General features: G+C 37.7%; 3 protein-coding genes across 4 annotated transcripts; all 3 read right to left on the reverse strand.

The window, feature by feature from the left end:
- Nucleotides 1-740: 740 nt before the first annotated feature.
- Nucleotides 741-10,602, reverse strand: LOC102577571 (uncharacterized). Its single transcript, NM_001288299.1, is given in 7 exon segments — nucleotides 741-952; nucleotides 955-1,038; nucleotides 1,334-1,410; nucleotides 7,996-8,142; nucleotides 8,248-8,408; nucleotides 9,284-9,491; nucleotides 10,505-10,602. Coding segments are annotated over 5 exon segments (657 nt in total). The 5' UTR covers nucleotides 9,472-9,491; nucleotides 10,505-10,602; the 3' UTR covers nucleotides 741-952.
- Nucleotides 10,603-12,768: 2,166 nt separating this feature from the next.
- LOC102603463 (uncharacterized) lies at nucleotides 12,769-15,396 on the reverse strand. 2 transcript variants are annotated; one of them, XM_006342879.2, is made up of 5 exons: nucleotides 15,269-15,396; nucleotides 14,513-15,181; nucleotides 13,997-14,197; nucleotides 13,640-13,731; nucleotides 12,769-13,536 (listed from the first exon to the last, which is right to left on the reverse strand). In XM_006342879.2, exons 2-5 carry the CDS (start codon nucleotides 15,158-15,160, stop codon nucleotides 12,921-12,923), a joined length of 1,557 nt encoding a protein of 518 aa, XP_006342941.1. In that variant the 5' UTR covers nucleotides 15,161-15,181; nucleotides 15,269-15,396; the 3' UTR covers nucleotides 12,769-12,920. The 2 variants fall into 2 exon arrangements, with proteins under 2 accessions (XP_006342941.1, XP_015162222.1); XM_015306736.1 differs by having other exon boundaries at nucleotides 14,513-15,396.
- A 682-nt stretch (nucleotides 15,397-16,078) lies between these two features.
- On the reverse strand, nucleotides 16,079-21,133 carry LOC102579921 (ABC transporter B family member 19-like). The gene is made up of 7 exons (XM_015306800.1): nucleotides 20,846-21,133; nucleotides 20,143-20,307; nucleotides 19,506-19,801; nucleotides 18,938-19,254; nucleotides 18,604-18,827; nucleotides 16,573-18,501; nucleotides 16,079-16,476 (listed from the first exon to the last, which is right to left on the reverse strand). The coding sequence occupies exons 1-7, from the start codon at nucleotides 21,131-21,133 to the stop codon at nucleotides 16,129-16,131; spliced, it is 3,567 nt and encodes a 1,188-aa protein (XP_015162286.1). The 3' UTR covers nucleotides 16,079-16,128.
- Nucleotides 21,134-21,493: the final 360 nt, after the last annotated feature.

Raw genomic sequence — 21,493 nt, forward strand, 5'->3', positions numbered from 1 at the left:
GTGGTGGTAGGGGATGGGGGTAGGGTGAGGGTGGGGTAAAAATATTGAATTTAAAAACAAACTTTAAATTATTATTTTTTGGAGGTGGTTGGGGGGCTGGTTTGAGGGTAGGAACCAAATAAATTGATTTTTTCAACAATTTTTTTTTTAATTGAAAATTGAAAGAGAATTTTGGAAAATGTTTTCCTTAAGTTTTGAAGGGAAGTCATAGTTTATGATAATAATTATGAAAATACACATTAAAATACAAACTACTACAAACATAGAGGACACTCAACAAAGCATTAGAGGATTGTTTTTCTAAATTTTCATCATGTAATTGTGGCACCAATGTACCAACATGTCCACATCATAATTCGTTGTCAAATATTTAAGCGTATAGTCATTTTCCTGACTTCCTCATGAAAAATATTTTGGTGAGAATGACTTCCAACGTACCACATATACCCCTAAGACTTCAATTTATTAACCACCATTTTCTTAAGAATGGTGAAAATGTAATCCTTTTTTGACATGCTATGCCATAATTGGATTACTGTTTTTAGTAAATTCACAGACTCAGATGAACACTTTAAAAGATTCAAGTATTGGAAGGCATACAGCAACTTAGAGTTAGTAAACAAAGCACCATAGCATAGCAGTCTGAAGGATTGTTTATATTTGCTGTATATTCTGAAAGTCGTTAGTTTCATAGCTGAAACTACATTGGAGTTTTGAAGCTAAACTAACAAGACAATATATAAAGGAGAACCAAAATTAATGTAATTTCTCAAGGTTAAGGGACATAATTCATCACGGTTCCTTTCCTCTCTTACACTATAAAACTGATATGTCACAACACATGCTGGACAACTGTAATGTGAGGTTCCCTGGGTTGTGCACAGTCTGATGGTGACAAACAGGAAGAAGCATTCGACAGTATTGTTGTCACTGAGCTGCATCTGTATGGAAGAATCACCAAATCTTTGTTCTAAGCCAGAAGAAGAGAATGACAACTCCAAGCACAATAGCAACAGGAGCCCATTTTCGAATCAAAGCCTAAAGTCAAGTAATGAATCAGTAAGTTAAAGCAATGTCAAATATCCAGATGTACATGCTTAAAGATAAACAAATGAGACAATAACCATCAGTAACATAGGCTGCTTGTCTTTGCTTGTGTCGGAACCTAATAAGGTACCAACATGATGGCTGCATTTTAGCAGAACTAAAAGAAATCACACTGAGTATGTTCCTTCAGATTCTTGTACAGCTTTAGCATTTCTATTAGTTTAAACTGTACAACTTCCAAACAAAATTATGAGGTACATCATCTTGTGAAGCCAATGAAACTAACCTGACGATTTAAATCTTTTGCTTTATCAGCATATATCCGGGATTCAGATGTCAAGCGGCTAGACATCTGACTGACCTCTGCAAAAAATTGATATTCGACAATCTAGTCAGTAGCCACCTAAGATGATCATAAATGGAATAACAAATAGGGCAATGAACATGGGAAGGGTGAAAATAGGGGCGAACCAACTATATAAAAATTATACATCATCATAAGAGTCCAATCAATGTCAAAGCTGCAAATCCTACAGCTGACTAACGTCATGTGCTTTTTGGATTTAGAAAGAGGCAAATATTCTTGGAACTGACACGACTCCCAATTTTATTTGCATAGAGATGGATTTGGTTCCACTACTTTTACACCAAAAGCATCATATTTTTTTCTCAACAATATAGAGAACCCACTTTCCTTTAGCATGGACTTTAATGATTCCAAAATAAAAATCTCATCTCACAAGTTCACAACCACAATTACTCCATTTAAATTACCTTAATAATAAACCAAAGATTGTTATTTTCTGCCTTCAATATGGCATATAAGATGCAGCCTACACAATTATAGCTTGGAAATTTTCTGATAGAAGAAATCATTCTGAATGCAATCTATAGTTCTCTGGGAGTTAATGAGGAGAGATAGAGGAATAAACACTTAACCGTGTTATATTACATTGTCAAATTTTAAGGACATCTAAGTGTGGTCTTTAAAACCATTTTACTTCTCAACAATCTTCCACAGCATCCACTCTCCTCTGTTTTTGTCTCCCGACCTACTACATCAAGACATATAAACTTGAAAATTATAGACATTTTAGACTTGTGATACACTACCAATGGACACTTGAAGTTCTGATAGGAAACTCTAGGAGACAACCATAATTTAGAATTTAGCGAGGCTGCTATGGGAAAGATAAAAAAACCTTACCATAGATTCTCCAAATCTCACACTTGCCATACATGGACATACAAGTCTCTAACCAGACTAGAAAGACTCCTTATAAACACCAGAAGTTCAGAACTAATGTAAGTGTAATACCACAAACTCAATTTTAATATCAATTAGTTGACATTGCCGATATAATAAACTGAAAAGTTAGGTTTATAGCACATTAGCACAATGTCTTTCGAGATAATCAAATTGTCATGGCCTTGGGCCTAATTAATGTCCAATAAGTAGTTATAACTACCGGGTGAAAGCTACGGCTCAGATTAGATGTAGATTAATGAAGTTAGAGGGTAGAGATGCAGCCACGTCATCAGAAGCCAACTCAGCACAAGTCATGCTTTTAACAACCAATTTGGCAGAGAAGAAGGCTAACGGAAATTTGGTATTTTCTTCTCTCACTTCTCTTCTTCTTCTCTCAGATCTCTTCTTCTCTATCTTCCTCATCTTTTCTCTTCTAATCCTAAACTCCTTCTATTCTGCAGATTGTGGACTCATCAATGGCTGTTGTAGTGGCTTAGTTTAATTCCTTTTACTTTAGTTTTACTGTCTTTCATTTCCAAGTTGATTAATAGAAAATTGTCCCAGAAATTTCCACTGTTCCATTTACTTTTGCACGTTAACTGTTTGATTTAAGGCCAAGTCATAACAATTGGTATCAGAGCCAGGTTTCGCTCAACTCGTGAAGGTGAAAATGGCTGAAGGGACCAGGATGAAGTTGCTAGATGATAAGTTGTTGCGTCATGACGAAATTTTGGGAGATCTCACTACAACTTGCAGGGAACTCAATGAAACTCAAACTGGAATCAGGGGAACTTTGGAGCTTATTTTGGATCGTTTGACAGCTCTAGAAAGAGCACCGGTCAGAGCTCCTGAAGGCGCTTTTCCAGTTAGAGATGGGCTGCTACCAAATCCCATACAGGAAGCTAGGGCCAGATTGCCAATTCCACCTCCAAAATGGGAACTACCATGCTTTGACGGGAACGAACCTAAGGTATGGTTGCGTAAGTGTGAAAAGTACTTTAACCTATATAGAACTGCTGATAATCAAAAGGTAGAGGGAGCTGCACTCTATTTGAATGGGCTTGCTGAGACATGGTATAATTCACTTGTTTTGGATAGAGGAGTAGTTACTTGGGCTGAATTTAAGGAGGAACTCTGTGTGAGATTTGGGGAGGCAGATGTTGCAGATATAGTTGAGGAATTTAATAAGCTATCTCAAATAGGAACTGTAGATGAATTCCTTGGCAAGTTTGAGGATTTGAAGGCCCAGATGATAATAAGGAACCCAACCTTGAATGAGGCTCATTTCCTGTCAAGTTTTATTGGAGCTTTGAAGGAAGAAATCAAGTTTGGGGTTAAAATGTTTAAGCCAGTAACATTAAGAGCAGCTATAGAGCAGGCTAGACTACAAGAGAAAGCAATCGAAGTAGCTCAAAAGAAGAACGTGATGATGACTAAAACTTCCTATCAGGGAGGAGGGTCTAGTTCTACAAAAAATATGGGAAGTAATCCAATTCCTACTGTTGCTAGTGGTTCAAATTACTCCAAACATGCTACTGTGAACAATCCTCGACCAAACACTTTTAGGCTGACTCCAGAAGTGTATGAATACAGAAGGAGCAACAAGTTATGTTTCAGGTGCGGAGAGAAGTATTACCCAGGACACAACTGTAAGGCTAAGCAGTTGAATTGCATGAGGGGTGAAGAAGAGGCCATACTTCCAGATGAAATAAAGGTACCTGAACCACCGGATCTTATCATTGAAGGAGAAATACAACAGGAGGTTATGGAGGCCATATGTTTGAGTGCCTTGTCTGGTAGTAACCAAGGAGTAAATGCTATCTTAGTTAAGGGATCAGTTAAGAATAGGGTCCTTGCAGTACTAATAGACTCGGGAAGCACACACAGCTTCATAGATGAACAAGCTGTGAGTGAAACTGGCTATGTAGCTGAATATAGTTCCCCCATGAAAGTTACTGTTGCTGATGGTAACTATGTGATGTGTCACACGAGTTGTCCTGATTTTAGCTGGAAAATGGGAGGTAAATCCTTCAAGGAAAACTTGAGAATTATCAAATTGGGAGGTTGTGATTTGGTACTGGGAAATGATTGGATGAAGAAAAATAATCCAACCAAGTTTGACCATGAGAAAAGGTGTGTAACCATTGGTAGAAAAAGTAATAAAACAGTACTACATGCTATACCAGTGGAGGGTAGCTTGAGTATGATTAGTGGTAATGCAATGAGCAAGCTCATCAAGAAGGGCCAAACCTTGATAGCTCATTTGTTCATATTAGGAGGAGAATCAGAACTTGAACAGGAGAGGGTAGATGATGCTATACAGGAAGTGATTGATAAGTATCAAGCAGTATTTGTGGAACCAAAGGCCTTACCTCCAGTGAGACAACTAGATCATGCCATTAACTTGAAGCCTGGAGCGTCGCCAGTGAGTATAAGGCCCTACAGGTATAACCACTATCAAAAGGAGGAATTAGAGAAACAAGTAGCTGAGATGCTCACCAATGGAATTATTAGTCATAGCCAATCTCCATTTTCTTCACCAGCTCTTTTGGTTAAGAAGAAGGATGGCACCTGGAGGTTTTGTGTAGATTACAGAGGTTTAAATGAGCTCACAGTAAAGGACAAATATCCAATTCCCATTGTTGATGACCTTTTAGATGAATTGCATGGGGCAATGATTTTTTCTAAGATAGATCTCAGGGCAGGTTACCATCAAATTAGAATGAAAGCTGAAGATGTTTACAAGACTGCATTCAGGACTCATATGGGACATTATGAGTTCAAGGTTATGCCCTTTGGCTTGACCAATGCCCCTGCCACTTTCCAAGCTTTGATGAATCAGGTATTTCAGTTGTACCTCAGAAAGTTTGTTTTAGTATTTTTTGATGACATTCTCATTTACAGTAAATCATTGTCTGAGCATGTGGAACACTTATTACTGGTATTCAGCACCTTAGTGGCTCATTCCTTGTATGCGAAAAGATCCAAGTGTTCTTTTGGACAGCCTAAGGTAGAATATTTGGGGCATGTGATCAATGCTGAAGGAGTGTCCACTGACCCTAACAAGGTGAGAGCTATGGAAGAATGGCCTACTCCTAGAACTGTGAAGGCTTTGAGGGGTTTTCTAGGTTTAACAGGTTATTACAGAAAGTATGTGGCAAATTATGGGAGTATAAGTAGACCATTGTCTGATTTATTGAAGAAGGATGCCTTTGTATGGAGTGAAGAAGCGGATCAAGCTTTTGTAGCACTTAAAAGAGCTATGTCTACTACACCAGTGTTGGCTTTACCAGATTACAATGAGGAGTTTGTAGTGGAAACTGATGCTTGCTATTCAGGGATTGGAGCTGTACTCTTGCAAAAAGGAAAACCAATAGCCTACTTCAGTAAAGTGTTGGCATTGAAACATAGAGATAAGTCCATTTATGAGAAGGAGTACTTGGCATTACTGAATGCTGTCGAAAAATGGAGACATTACCTTCAATACAAGCATTTTGTGGTCAAAACTGACCATCATAGCCTCAAATACTTGCTTGAACAGAAGGTCACTACAGCAGTGCAACAGAGAGGTCTAACCAAACTTTTGGGATTGGATTATGAGGTGCAGTACAAAAAGGGGGCAGAGAATAGAGTTGCTGATGCACTCTCACGACAACAAGGAGATAGTTTGAAAGAAGAAGGTCAGCTGAATGCCATTAGCATGACAGTTCCATTGTGGGTGCTGGATATTACTACAAGTTATGAAGGTGATTCTATGGCCATGGAACTAATTACACAGCTGACTGTGGATACTACTGGCCCAAAATTATGGCAATATCTCTCAGGAGTGTTACGGAGAAAGGGGAAGGTCTATGTTGGTTCCACTGGGAACCTTAGACAACAATTGATACAGACTTTTCATGCTTCTAACTTAGGGGGGCACTCGGGCCAACTTGGAACTTTAAAAAGGTTGTCTCTCCTGTTCCATTGGCCCTTGATGAAACAAATGGTGGTACAATTTGTATCTGAATGTGAAATATGTCATAGAAATAAAGATGAGAATGTTCCATACCCAGGGTTGCTTCAACCCTTGCCAATCCCTGATCAATCCTGGAGGCATATAAGTTTGGATTTTATTGAAGGCTTGCCTAAGTCCTCAGGCAAGGATGTCATTTTTGTTGTAGTTGACAGATTTACTAAAGGTGCTCATTTCATAGCCCTATCACACCCTTTTACTGCTCTACAGGTGGCTACTAAGTTCTGGAAGCGCGTACACACTCTTCATGGTCCACCTGAGTCTATTATATCTGATCGAGACAAGATCTTTCTCAGTAATTTTTGGCAAGCTCTCTTCAGGTTGAGTGGAACTCAACTCTTATATAGTTCTTCCTATCATCCTCAAACAGATGGGCAAACTGAGAGGGTTAACAGGTGCATAGAAAATTACTTACGGTGTATGACTAGCCATAGACCTCATCAGTGGAAGCAATGGCTTCACCAAGCTGAGTGGTGGTATAACACCAACTATCATACTAGCCTCATGTGTAGTCCCTTTGAAGCTCAATATGGTTATTCTCCCCCTCAAATATCTATGGGACCACTGCTGGATAGTATTGTGCCTGCTGCGGAAGAATTGGTTATGAAGAGGCAACAAATGCAGCAAATTATTAAGGATAATTTATGCAAGGCCCAAGAAAGGATGAAGCATTATGCTGATTTGCATAGATCAGAAAGAGAGTTTCAAGTTGGTGATCAGGTATATCTCAAACTCCAACCATACAGGCAGTCCTCTATTGCCTTGCGAAAAAATTTGAAGCTCAGCTCCAAATACTATGGTCCATACAAGATTTTGACTAAGATTGGCCCTGTGGCTTATAAACTAGAGCTTCCTTCCACTTCCAGGGTGCATCCAGTGTTCCATGTATCCTTACTTAAGAAGAAGATTGGAGCTAAGAAAGTGGTTCAATCAACTTTGCCTAGTACCGGCGATGATGGACAATTTTTGGTTAAACCAGTGGCTGTATTGCGACGGCAGATGATGAAACTTAATAATGTGGCCGGTGTAAAATTGCTTATCCAATGGTCAAACCTTCCCCCCGAAGATTCCACGTGGGAAGACTATCATTTCATCAAGTCCAAGTTTCCAGATTTTGCTATTAATCCTTGAGGACAAGGATGCTTTGGTGAGGAAGGAATTGTCATGGCCTTGGGCCTAATTAATGTCCAATAAGTAGTTATAACTACCGGGTGAAAGCTACGGCTCAGATTAGATGTAGATTAATGAAGTTAGAGGGTAGAGATGCAGCCACGTCATCAGAAGCCAACTCAGCACAAGTCATGCTTTTAACAACCAATTTGGCAGAGAAGAAGGCTAACGGAAATTTGGTATTTTCTTCTCTCACTTCTCTTCTTCTTCTCTCAGATCTCTTCTTCTCTATCTTCCTCATCTTTTCTCTTCTAATCCTAAACTCCTTCTATTCTGCAGATTGTGGACTCATCAATGGCTGTTGTAGTGGCTTAGTTTAATTCCTTTTACTTTAGTTTTACTGTCTTTCATTTCCAAGTTGATTAATAGAAAATTGTCCCAGAAATTTCCACTGTTCCATTTACTTTTGCACGTTAACTGTTTGATTTAAGGCCAAGTCATAACACAAATCGAAGAAATCCAGAATGGACGAGGTATTGTTCACAAAAGAGGAATGTTAGAATGAAAAACTTACGGTCCAACTTTTCACCAACGCCAAGAACTTCTTGGACATTTCGAGTCATTATCTGATGAACTTCGTAAAGCTCATCATTCAACTTAGAAATGTTGCGTTGAGTCCTAGTATCCTGGTACAGTTTCTTCGTCTTCTGTATGAATGTATCTTTTACAACAGGGTAAATCACATATTGCAAGCATCAGAATATCAGTTTCACCAAAATATAATTGGACAGCAAAAAGCATAAAAGAAAATACTCCAATAGATTACCAAATTTAATAAAAGCATATGGTCTAGCAGCAGTTTCAATTTGACTCCCATTGGTGCGCTCAAACTCATTCCTAAGGTCCTCCAGGTATTGAAAGGCAAGTTTCTTGGGATAAGAGCGATCACACATTGTCAGATAACAAACATGCCCTTCAATGATATAACTGAGAGCACAGGTTAAGAGAATACTATACACATGGAGTGAACTTTCTCAAGAGGGTGAAATAGAGACAGAAGAGCAATATTACTGGTGGTACAGAAAGCAGAAAGCATACATGACAAAAAGTAGTTAAGGCAACAGTGGTTAATCCGGAAGTTCACATACTTTGAATGCGATAATGATTAAGATGCCAAATCATCCTTGATATTTCACATTCAGTCAGCCATGATAATGATGAAATTGATGCTACTAAAAAATCCAATAAAAAACTAGAAGTACAATGTTTAGTTGTGAAAGCTTATCAAGTGGAGAAACTACTAACCAAACCAAAAAAATGTATGTCGCAAAAGGGATCAAGAGTATTTAACAGCTTTGACACACCAAGGTGAAATCTCATTCATCTAAAGCACTAAACCAGCAACACTGATCATTTCTGAAATATCCAGAAAACTCCAACTTGTCTGTTATATTGAAACCAAATGGGAAAGTTTTAAGGACTGAATGCTGAGCATTCAATCAACAAGAGCTTTCCTTTTCTAACAGGTATTGACTTCATAGAGTTTTCAAATCAAAATACCCCCAATAAGCAGTACCAACATATAATTGAAACAAGGGCAATAGTACAAGTTAATTGAAATAGTTAGGGAAGGGGCAAATTGATTACTAAAAATGCAAAATATTCATTAAAAGTCTCAAATGAATCCCTCACCCCACCCCCGGCAAAACCCTATTAGAAGAAATAACCTGTCAAGCTCAGAAAGGAAGTCTCAAATCCTCTCATTCTTCGAGAGAAAATCAAAACACAATATAGTATTGGGTGTTGACCCATAAGTAAACCGGTGAAGTCACGTTGGAAAGATAACATGAACAAAAGGATACTGGAAGACGTAAGGTCCAGTTTCAATAGACATCCTTGAAGCGTCATTTTGGCGCATTGACAGGTTCTTGAATAAGGCCTTCACCTGCTGTTTGTAGAAATCAGCATTTTGAACATCACGACCATCATCCAGCCCCTCGGCTAAAGGAAGGCCATCAGTCACACGAGCAATCAAAGTCAACTTCACCATATTTTTCCGCAAGCATACAGCTACATCAAAACACAAAACGGTGAGAATTCAACCTTTTGCAGTCAAATTTCTATATTTTCTACTTTGTCCATGCCGTCCAACTTCTAACACGATCATCTATACGAACAACATTCCCAGAAATGACAACAACTAATGCATTATACTTCCGGTCAGTGCAACTGTTTGCTTTCAATCTAATAAACGTAAAATTGACGTGTTCTAAAATGATGAAGTAGAAGCTGTGCAGTCAGGATGGTACATTACACTTTATGAGGAGTACTCAACGGCTGAAGGGGAGTTAGTTATTATTTTAAAAGCTTCACAGATTAGTTTCTTACGTTTTTAAGAAAAAACGATTTTTATTAACAAATTTGCCTAGTCACACTTTTGGCAAGGTAGTAGAGTATATATATTGATCTGCAGCTCATTTGGAAGCACGAAAGAAAATCCCAAGTTCTATCTTCTTCTTAGCTAACTTAGCTTCTATATGCAATTTCCTTTCGTTTCTGCTTGGAGTTGCTTAAAAAATTCTCCCTCAATTACTTTCCTTTTTAGTTTATTCCAGAAAGAATGACTCTTTCCCTTTTTTTTGGCAACGCTTTAATTCTAACTTTCCACGTGGCATGTTTAAGACTACAAAATTAACAGATATTTTGGTACATTCAAAAGTTCTTTTTACCTTCTTACCCTCCATGTCAATTCAAAACAAGACAATCAAATTAAAACCACAAAATATACACATTTTCAACAAATTTCAACAGAAGTCGAATTCCTTAAACAAAGTAGATGATCTCCAAGGAGCATTCATGTTACTTTACGAGAGTTTAATCCCTGAATACTTTAAGCAGTATAGGCACATCGACAGAACTGATTAGCAGAATAATTCTGTAACCCTAACATTCCAAACCTACGACATTCAATTCCAATGAAAAATGACTAAAATTAAATCTAACAAACACAAAACCACGCAAACAAACACAATGATATAAACAGATTGCTCACGAAGTTATTATCAGCATAGATCAAAAATTACCGATCGATCATACGCTTGCGTGACTGCTCGGAATCCAGTCGCCGATCGCTGACCGCCTTTGATAAATTGTTAAGAGCTTGAATCGGAGCTGGTAATAAATGGGATGGGAACAAAGAGGGGTTTTGCTGAGATTTGAAGAGGTACGGTTTTGATAAAAATATAAAAAGCGTTTTTACACATTTGCATAAGCTGTGCTGATTTGTCATTTTTTGATTGGGTGACGACGTGTAGATGGCACTTAAGACCGGAGTTAAAAGGAATTTCACCACATTAATTCACCAAAAATAATTATATATTCATATTCATTTTATTTTATTTTTATTGTATATATAGATTTTGAATTTCCTCAACATAATAAAAAGATTAATTGATTATATATATTTTTATTTGAGTTGACTAAGAGCATGTTTGATATTGCTGCTACAAGCTACTTATTTATAGAAGCGTTTTTTTAAAATAACTTTTCAAAAAAAGCAATTAGTGTTTAACAAATTCATTTGAAAAGTGTTTTGGATAAACAATTTGTATTTGACTAATTTTCTTTAAAAAGTGCTTTAGAGAGTCAAGTTACAAAAAAGGGCAAGTATCAATGTGCTTTTAATATTAAAATTATTTTATAGAGAGAAACTATATTAAACATCTAATACAGAAACTTTAATAACATTTTAAATTTAATTATTCGTTACTTTTTTGGAGAGGGTCTAATTCTTTAATTTTTATTTTTTCTCCTTTTTTAATCCTACAAAAATTTCGTTGTTACTTTTATTTCTAATTTTGTAAAATAATATATAAAGTAATAAATACAATATAATATATATAATAATATAAAACATAAATAAAATAAAAAATTTATTATATAGAAATAAAAAATAATTCTTGAATAAAATCAACCAAACTTATGAGATATGTTAATTAATTAAAAAGGGATATATTGATAAAAGATAAATATGTATATATGCGAGGGATATTTTAATCTTAAAAAAATTAATTTTCAATTTCTGCTTCTCTTTTTTTTTTAAAAAAATAGAATTTTTTAGCTACTTTCTAGAAACAGACAACCGCTTTTGCTTTCATTTAAAAATCAGATTAAAGAATTTGCCAAACACTTAATTTCTCAAAATAAGTGGCCTCCCAACACCAATGCTAAACACACTCTTAAGTTCCAAGTTTGAATTCGTGACACTAATATTAATGACAATGTTGATAGCATAAAATTTAGAAATCATTTTGATGTCACTTAATCAATTAATCGAAACATGACAGACCAAATTTGAAGAGTAATAGAAGAACAATGTGATGTAAATTCCTTGAACACAGATGAACAACAATTCAACTATAGAGCTAAGTTAAGCAACAAATACTAATGTTTTCTATTTTCTTTGGTTGGGACGGCCTAGAAGCGCTACCACCGCGGCCTTTTGTAAAGGTAGAAACAGTATTCAAATTTGATTAGTGATGTGTGCGTTTCAAGGAGGCATATAGGCTACCCGAGGCTTTGACAAAGAAAGTCATTTCGATCCAATTCATTCTTGGGGTCAAGATGAACCCCCTTCAGCAACATTATGTCTAATAATTTGGTCATATAATATAATAAGTTAACTAACATCACAATTTTTGTAGGCAAAGTTTCATTCTTTCAACTTAATAAGCAAATTGGCAGAAAATCTTGGGAATTGGTGAATGTTTTTCATATACCTCAGTTCAAGTTTTGAAATACTATTTGATAGGAAAATGGGGTGGGTGGCTTGTATCTGTAATAATTAGGTTGCATTTGGTAGAGTATCTTCTCTCAAACCTTTTTGGCTGCCAAACTTCAACAGTCACCAAAGCGAAAAACACCCTTCTGTTTGGCCTTTTCTACATTAGAAAAGCACAACAAATAATCTAATTTGCAAAAGCAAAAAAACACAAGATCAACTACCAATCTAACCAGAAAAGTACTGCCAAGAATTCTTAGTAGGATTAGTTTTATATATATACAAGCATACATACCCTTGTTTGATCATCCATATTCCTTGGGCAGTGACTTATTTAACTGAAGACCGTAGCAGGTACTAGGTGGACTAGTTGAAGTGCCCGCAAGAATTAATGATTTGTAGGTGACGGGTTATTTAAGCTGGAGAAGCAGGGCACATGCTAGATTACTCGGATTTCTATCCTCTGACCCTCCAGCTTAAATCCCCGCCAATAATGACATTCAAATATTAACGGCAATGCAGGTAAGTCATCATTAACTTACTGTAGCAACCAGTTTGTTTTTTAAAAAATACATGAAATAATTAGATACAGAACCATAAATAGCAGCTTATTGGCCACTTTTAAGTGGCCTTTAAATAGCTTCCTGCATAATGTTTATATAAATAGAATATGAAGAACACATCTTAGGATCTCTGGTCCATTTCCATGAAATTATTGTCTATGAGGTCGGCTTTCCAAGAGCTGAAGCGGCTGAATCCAAGTAAAGCAGTAAACAAGTGTAGAGTTTTTGCTTCAATCTATCAACTCTATCAGCCACATTGTTTTTGTCTGAGCATAAGGTACTCCTTACCTTGTCCAACCATTCATTTGCATGCTTAAGCTGTGATAATGTGAAAGCTATTTGATTTTTTGACTCCGTTTGGCGTGGTACACTTACTTTCGTTTTTTGTTCCTGCTTGTTCTGCCAGAACCCAACTTCAAGTGCTCCCTCCAAGAATTTGAGAAACCAAGACTGTATTTCATTTAACAGAAGCTCTCTTAGTTCCACGATGTCTTTGGAACCGTCTCCTTTTGCCCACTCTAGCTTTTCAGCCCCAGAAAGTTCCACAGAAGGCTTCAAAGACTTGCTTGTAGCTTTACCATTCAAGAAACATGTCATCTTCCCTTCTTTCACCTTCTCATGAACAGATAATTTGGTGGCAAAATTATCTGGGGTTAGCTCTTTTGTTTTAACAGTACTGGGTAGTTCAATGAGATTGTTGAGCGTGAAAAACTTGGAGAGAGATATATGGGGACATTCTGGTGATGCTGAGGTGCACAGTTCAGCAAACATTCTGGAAAAGAGAGAAAAATGAAATGAAAGAAAGAATGGAAGATGAAGAACTAGATGGATATACAATTGAGGCCTTACATAAAACTCTGACTCCTAGACTGTACCTGAGGCAATGAAGAAGTTTTGCTGCTTCCTTCGCTTCTTCTTGAGCTTCTGCTGCTACTAAAGAAGCTAATAATCCCCTCCTAAGTATCCCCTTGTTATATGAACAAGAATGAGATTATAAATATACTTGATTCATTTTTCCTCTCTAATTAGTGCTCCATGTCTTTTCAACTACTAGTTTTCACCCAGCCTCAAAAGTCTGTCTATCCAATAGAAGAATGACAGCTTCTCTAACAGCACTCAATGTTAGACCATTAGATCATAATGCAATTAAATTGGTGATTAATGGGGTGTTGATATTAATAAAACAGTAGCATATTATACTATTCAAATGATATCTAAAGAATCAAATATACCTTCCCAGGCTTTGCAAGGTTGGTTGGTAGCGAGGACCAGGGCATGTACGCTTCCGAGGATTGACTGTTTTCTCTGATGCTTTCTTGTTTGCTTGTTGTGAGTTTCAATGTTGAAAATATTGGAGTTTTCATATGCTTATTTATGCCTGAGTTTATCACAAATGCATCAGACTGGCTGCGGAAAGGAGTTGAAGACCGTGTCTGAAATCAACCGAGCAGAAACTTTTCTTAGCAAGCTCAGAAGAGAATTCAGATTCAATTGAACTTTCCCTGAATACATTCATGTCCAAGTCCCTACTTATTTCCTTTTTAACCAGTGAATGCCTTCTTAATGTGCTGGTGTTCAGAACAACATTTTGGAAAGTAGGACTTACTATTAATTTACATAAATATCTTCGTTGGACATTGGAAAACTTGGCAATCACAGAGTTGTAGCCAAAGAATAATTGGAATAAAACTTGGCTATGAACTATTAGCGAGTTTCACAAATGAATAATCTATGACACTGAATCATACCTGACCTTTAAGCTCGCATTGTTTCTCTTTCAGAGGTACGGCCTTTTTAGCAGCTCCACTGCTCTCATTCTCAATGCCTTTCACACCAGTACCTTGATCAAGCCCTCCAATCTTTGTGTTAGAGGTTAATACTCCTCGCATGTACCTGGAAGCAACAACCGTCTTTTGCTCTTTGATAACAAATTTGTTCTTAGTGTCCGCTTTGTTCAATTCAGGCGATTCATTCAACTTCGAACCATTTACATCTTCCTGAGCATTTCGAACAGTGACTTCAGATGGTTCCAACATTTGCATTAAATCCTTCGGGTTACCTACAAATGGATGTCGCCCTGGAAGTGGCCTCACCCCTACTAAAACTGGAACTGGAGTTCCAGGCTCCATTCTTTCAACATAAAAGAGCTGGCCAAGTTGCAATTTGTTGTTCAATATGAGCTCATTCTCCTCTTTGGATAATGTAACATATGTCGAATGAGAAGAATCCGAAACTTTAACAAAGAAACCATGGTTTGGCCATAGTTCTGAACCATTCAAGGCAGGGACAATGCTGATGACTTGTAAAAGGATTGATCTATATTCCCCACGAACCTTTTTATTGGAATGCATACTCTGGAGAAGCTTAATCAGTACTCCTGGTACGAGGGCTGCCATTTTGTTTTGCTCCCAGTTACGCTAGAAACATAACATAATGCAAGTTAACTAAATTAAAATAATCCGAAAACCATCAAGAAGATCCTATGGAAAATGAGATAGGACAACCTGTTTGTGTTTTTGCCAGTGAGAAAGATGAACGGATGTGAAGAAGCGCTAAAGCATACCAATTACCAGGAAATATATACAAAGACTGGAGAAGGAGAAGAACCTGGCGCTCGGAATCCGGCGCCTGAACGATGTGGAAGCCAAACCAAGAAGCAATTTTTTTTATATATATATTTCCATTGCAGGTACGTAGGCGTTCAGGTTTACTTGCCTTCTAAGCTAAGACGCCATCTTTCTGGTCCTGTTGACAATTCTATGGGGCCATTCTATTATCTGGTCTGACTTCAAATGACCCTTATGTCCCAATCCTGAATATGATGTGTTTGGACTTTCAAGGGTAATCTGGTCAGTTTGTTCTGGATGTTGTGTTGGTAGCAGGGCCATTTCCGGGAAGAGGAGGTGTAGCCATTTAGAGAGGTAAGAAAAGTTTGGATTTTGATTTTGCAGTTGTATGTAGGACTATCGAAAACGACATGTGTAATTACTTTTATATCTAAGCTTCCGCTTATAGAGTTTTTTTTTTTTTGTAATCGTGGTGTCGGGATAAGCTTGTGTGTACCTTGACTAGTTACCAGTTACTTCCCACCATAGAGTATTCTTTTCCTAAAAGACGATTGATTACTGTGTTGCATACTAGACGACAAGTACTGTGTGTTTGATTCAGTTACTCTCTTCAAGAATCAAAAACATCCTAAAAGCCAAACATGATTCTTGTTCATAGTATATGTTTTGCTAAACTGCTTGTGTTAATATACATTTTCTTCCAAGATAACTAAATATGCAATGACTTTTTGCATTAATATACTGAAGTAATTCATAAGGACAATATTCTGATGAGTTTCCGATATTCATAATCAGGTTCAAGAAAATGCCAAGGCTTCTGTTTCTGCCCGAACTAAGTTAGAATATAGACCATCCAGATGGGAAGCCATGAGTTTGTCGTGACTTCCATATTCTGCTATTGTGCCTTCCTTCACAACAGCAATCACGCTGGCTTCTCTAATTGTGGAAAGCCGATGAGCTACCACAACTGTGGTAGCCCTCTTGGAAATCTTCCTAAGTGCATCTTGAACATGCTTCTCGGATTCCAAGTCCAATGCACTGCTAGCTTCATCCAGTAGGAGCAACTTTGATTTCTTGAGTATGGCTCTTGCAATTGCTATCCTCTGTTTCTGGCCACCTGATAACTGAACACCACTCTGACCAACCTGTGAAATAGTCATCAATAATGCCAACTCTAGAGATTAGTCAAGCCATGCCACCTCATTGAAATAAAAAATGTATGTCATAATTGAGAGGTTTACCTCTGTTTCATACCCTTGAGGAAGCCCACTGATAAATTTATGAATGTGAGCTTCCTTTGCTGCTTCTTCAATTTCAGCCCATGTAGCATTAGGCTTGCCAAATGCAATATTCTCTCTAATGGTGCCAGCGAATAGGGCCGGCTCTTGACTGACCAGGGCTGTCTGCCTTCTCAACCATTTCAAATTTAGCTCCCTCAGATCAACCCCTTCCATTAGTACTCTTCCTTGTATTGGGTCATAAAACCTCTGTATCATCCATATAACTGTTGACTTTCCAGATCCACTTGCTCCAACCAATGCTACCATTGTCCCACCTCTGATCTTAAGAGTAAAGTTTCTCAACACTATGACATCTGGCCTTGATGGATATGCAAATGTGACCGTCCTAAACTCTATATCAAATGGCTTTGATATTTCAATCTTTTTTCCTTTCAGACGGTCAGTGCTTATTGAAGGCTTACGATTAATAATAGAAAGAACGGCGGGTATTGCAGTTGAAGCCATAGAAGTATCTGGGGCAAGGCCAGCAAGTTGTCCAACAGCAAATGAGCTTAGTACAAGTATTAGGAAAATCTTATATACATCGCCAAAATTGGTATACCCTTGCTTTACCAAGTATGCACCAAACCAGAGAGTCAGGGTATATGCTCCATACATGGCACCTTGAGAAAGGCCTAGTGCTAGACCAAGCATCTGTGACCTTCTGACCGATGTTCGCTTGGGCTCAGATAAAGCTTTTTCGAATGATTTAACTATTTGCTCCTGAGTTGAGAATGTTGCCACAGTTCTTATATTTGACACAGCACCTGCAGCTATACTACTTGCTTTAGCATAAGAGCTGTTGTCTAGTTTCCCTCCTACATTTATAATCAAAGTGAGGTAGCTTGCTCCTAGAGTAAATGGTGTGACAGCTGTGGCCAAAAGAGCTAATCTCCATTCAAGTTTGAACGACACACCGAGTCCAACAGCTGCTGAGCTCAGGCCCATTAGCAGGACAGAGAACCTATCACCAAGAACAGACCTGAAACTGACACAATCAACAGAAAGCCTTGACACTAGAACTCCAGTGGAATTCTCGTCAAGATCAAACCAACCAGGTTCTTGTTTGAGTATAGATTTAAACAAGAAACTTCTAACTCTCATGGTGAGCTTGGTACCAGCCCAACCACAGAAGCCTTGCTGGCCTACCATAGCGAATATACATCCAAATCCAAGACCAACTAGTATCAAGCAGAGGTATCCAACTTCCCTTTTCAATCTTGACATGTCTGTATAAAAGTATACTTTAAGTGCTTGCCCTAGAACTAAGGGATAGAGGGAGAGAATTGCACCTGCAAGCATACCCATAAATAGCCCTACTAATAGCACTATCAGCTCCGGTCGCTGCAGGTTCCATAATTCTGAGAGACGATAACTCTTCATTTTTGCTTGCTCTCCTTCTTCCCCTTCTATGTGGCTTCCTTCCTGCATAGATTCTAGGTACTTTGATCTTGAGATTTCATATGCACCTTTTACTCTTGCCACATCATAATTTGATTTTTCATAGGCAGAGAATTCATTTTCCTTTGGAACATCTCCCAGATTTGACATAGGTTTTGGTACTGCTTCTGAAGCAAGCTTGATGAGGCCAAAATATGCCCCAGCCTTTTCCATTAGCTGATCATGGTTACCTGTTTCAACAACTGAACCATGATCAAGAACGACTATAGTGTGAGCATTTCTTACTGTTGCTAACCTATGGGCAATCACTAATGTGGTTCTGTCCTTGGAGATCTTGTCAATGGCCCGTTGCACAATGGCTTCTGACTCGGGGTCTAAGGCACTTGTTGGCTCGTCTAAAAGAAGAATTTTTGGGTCTTTAATCATTGCTCGAGCAAGAGCAATCCGCTGTTTTTGTCCTCCAGAGAGTTGGGTTCCTCGGTCTCCAACCTGTACAGGTTCATAAGTTCAGTATTTCTAGTACCCTTTTAATATGCATATGGTTATCTCGCTAGATTTATTTTTTGGAATAATGCAATGCATATAATGCACCTGTGTATCATAGCCCTCTGGAAGTCTTGAGATAAAGCTGTGAGCATTTGCCGCAACACAAGCAGCCATCGCCTCTTTCTTGGTAGCATTTTCTTTTCCCATCATCACATTTTCAAGTATGCTTGTCCCAAAAAGTACTGGTTCTTGACCAACCATACCTATCTGAGTCCTCAGCCACTTCACTTGCAATGTTCTTATATCATGGCCATCCAATGTAATAAGACCTGCCAGATATATGTAATTTGTTTTATCATTTATAAATATCTTTCCTCCAATATCCACAATGTTCATTCCACAGGTATAGTTTTCATGTAAGAAAGATTCATATGCTTACCCTGAAGAGGATCATAAAATCTTTCTATCAGAGCAAAGATTGTTGACTTTCCACCTCCGCTGATGCCCACTAATGCCAATGTCCTGGAAGCTGGAACAACTAAGTTAAGAGACTGGAGAATCTGGACAGTTGGACGAGCCGGATACGCAAAGGTAACACATTTAAATTCAATCTTCCCTCTTATAGTTGACAACCTCCTTCCCTCTAGACTGTAGGGATCTATCTCTGGCACCCTGTCTATAACTTCAAATACCCTGGTAGCTGCAACAGTTCCTTGTGCAAACTGAGCAAAATAAGATAGGGATAGAGCCAAGCCTCTGCAAAAGTAGATATGTTGTCAATGGGAAAAATTTAGTTTTGTATATATTAATTGGTAAATTAATATGATTTTCCATATTGGAATAGTTTTCAATAAGCTGAATTCTTGATGAGACTGTTAAATGTTTGCTTCCTTGAAAGTTTGAGACTTTTATGGTACTTAAATTTCATTTATTAATTTAAGTTGATTAGTTAATCAAACCTTCTTCTGGTTGAGGGCATATACAGAGAAAAATGACAGATTATTTACCTTCCTCCTACATTAACACCAAAGAAACAAGCAATGGCTGCACCACCTGAAAGCTCTCCCTTTGCTACAAGGATTGAACCGTACCAGAAAGCCAATGCCCATGTCGCATAAGTAACTAAATAAATAACACCAATTCCTGCTCCTTTAGCAAACCCAACCTTTGCCCCCAAACGGCCCGATTTCTGCAGAGATTCCACATATTTTGCATCTAAATAGTCCTCTGCTACAAAAGCAGTTACGGTCCTAATTGAACTCATTGCTTGCTCAGCAATGCTGCCAGCTTTTCTGTAAGATTCCTGTACAAAAGAACAACAAAACTCAGTATACAGTTTAAACTGAACTAAGCAGAGAAATATTAACTTGTACTTCTTTGTGAAACTATTTGACTAGGAACGACATTTCGATGCATTTATTACAGGAATAATAGTGGAAGAAAGTGTATTAAAATAACAAGGAAATGTTTAGGTTGAGGAGAAAATGTCACATTAGTTATAGCTGATTCTGGAAACTTGTAAAGGTTTTATGAAATAAATTTCAGTAGAATGCTGTGAAACAATTTAGGACGGTCGAAATGGAAAGATTGTCATATAAATTGAGACGGAAGGAATTATGTTGAGTTGCATTGCATGACTCTCACCTCTTCTTTCAGTGTGAGGCCAACATAGATGGCTTTATAGGCAAGGCCACAGAACATGGACAGTGGTGTTACTGCAAAAACTGCCAGGGAAACCTTCCATGATCTTCTAAAACCAACTGCGTAGCCATTGATGAAAGTGAAGATGTGGTGAACAAAATGTGCCATCTGCACGAGGAACAAAATTACACAGGATCACAGAGACAGTTATATGCATAAGGCTGACATCGCTAGTTTGAGAAGAAGACATTAAACTGAATATGATACCAGACCAAATTACTTTTTTCTGAAAGAACATTCTAAACCACAGTAAACTACGACAGTTGATCATTATTATAAAACATAATGTGGCAATATTTATTATCTTGCATATCTTATTAAAATGAATCAGTTTCCGCATGTGTGATGGCCCAAGGCTATTCGGACGCACGGAGAAGACTGTGACTTGACTTGTTTTGGGTGCTACAAGTTATCTTTCAACTTAGGAATGACTCCCAATTTTCTTGTCTGAGCACCCTACTAATTAATTTGCACTAGTGTCAACATAATTCCTTTATCTGCTCCTCTCCAATTTTCAAATGATTTTGCTTGCATTTGGTGTAAGTTCTCTGGACTAAATTAGCCATTGTATAGTGGGAATGCTAACACAGCTTATTTCACTATAATAAGTGAAGAGTTATCAGTTAGTAATGGGAGAAAAATGTACCTTTTCTCCCATTACTTCTTGGATTTGTGCCACATCACTCGAAATTCCATGCATAATTTCACCAGTATTCAGTTCTGTGTCAAAAAATCCTATGTCCTGTCGCAAAACAGCTCTTAGATACTTAGTTCTTATTCTGTGAGCTGATCTTTCTCCCACCAATCTCCAGCAAGTGGTCTCTGGCATAATAAGATGATGAAGTGTTAACTGTGATTGCTCTCTTTCAAACTCAAAAATCCATACTAAGATGAGAATAAAAATGTCTAAATTACCTAAGTATGCTCCAACCATGACTACCACTGATAGTCCAGTCATAAGCACACACACCTGAAGGTTGTATCAACCGTTATAAGATCTCATTGAAATTCAGAAATTTCAATTTATAGGCAATTACGTCTACTTAGGACAGTAGTATTCATGAATATTTCTCTTTTTTTCTGCTTGCAGGATGGAAGGGTAAGGAGTTATTAACTGAGAGCTCTGGGAGGCGGAGCACAATAAAATTCTAAAGTATATATTTACCATTCCCACATCCTTCACCATTTGATCTTTGTCTTTCTCCAGGGCAATTTTGTTAACAAAATTACCAAAAAGATAAGAATACCAAGGAAGAGATCCTCCATTTATTAGAGCCCCGATACAACCCAACAG

Source organism: Solanum tuberosum, unplaced genomic scaffold (genome assembly GCF_000226075.1).
Source record: "Solanum tuberosum cultivar DM 1-3 516 R44 unplaced genomic scaffold, SolTub_3.0 scf00040, whole genome shotgun sequence".
Classification (NCBI taxonomy): Eukaryota; Viridiplantae; Streptophyta; class Magnoliopsida; order Solanales; family Solanaceae; genus Solanum; species Solanum tuberosum.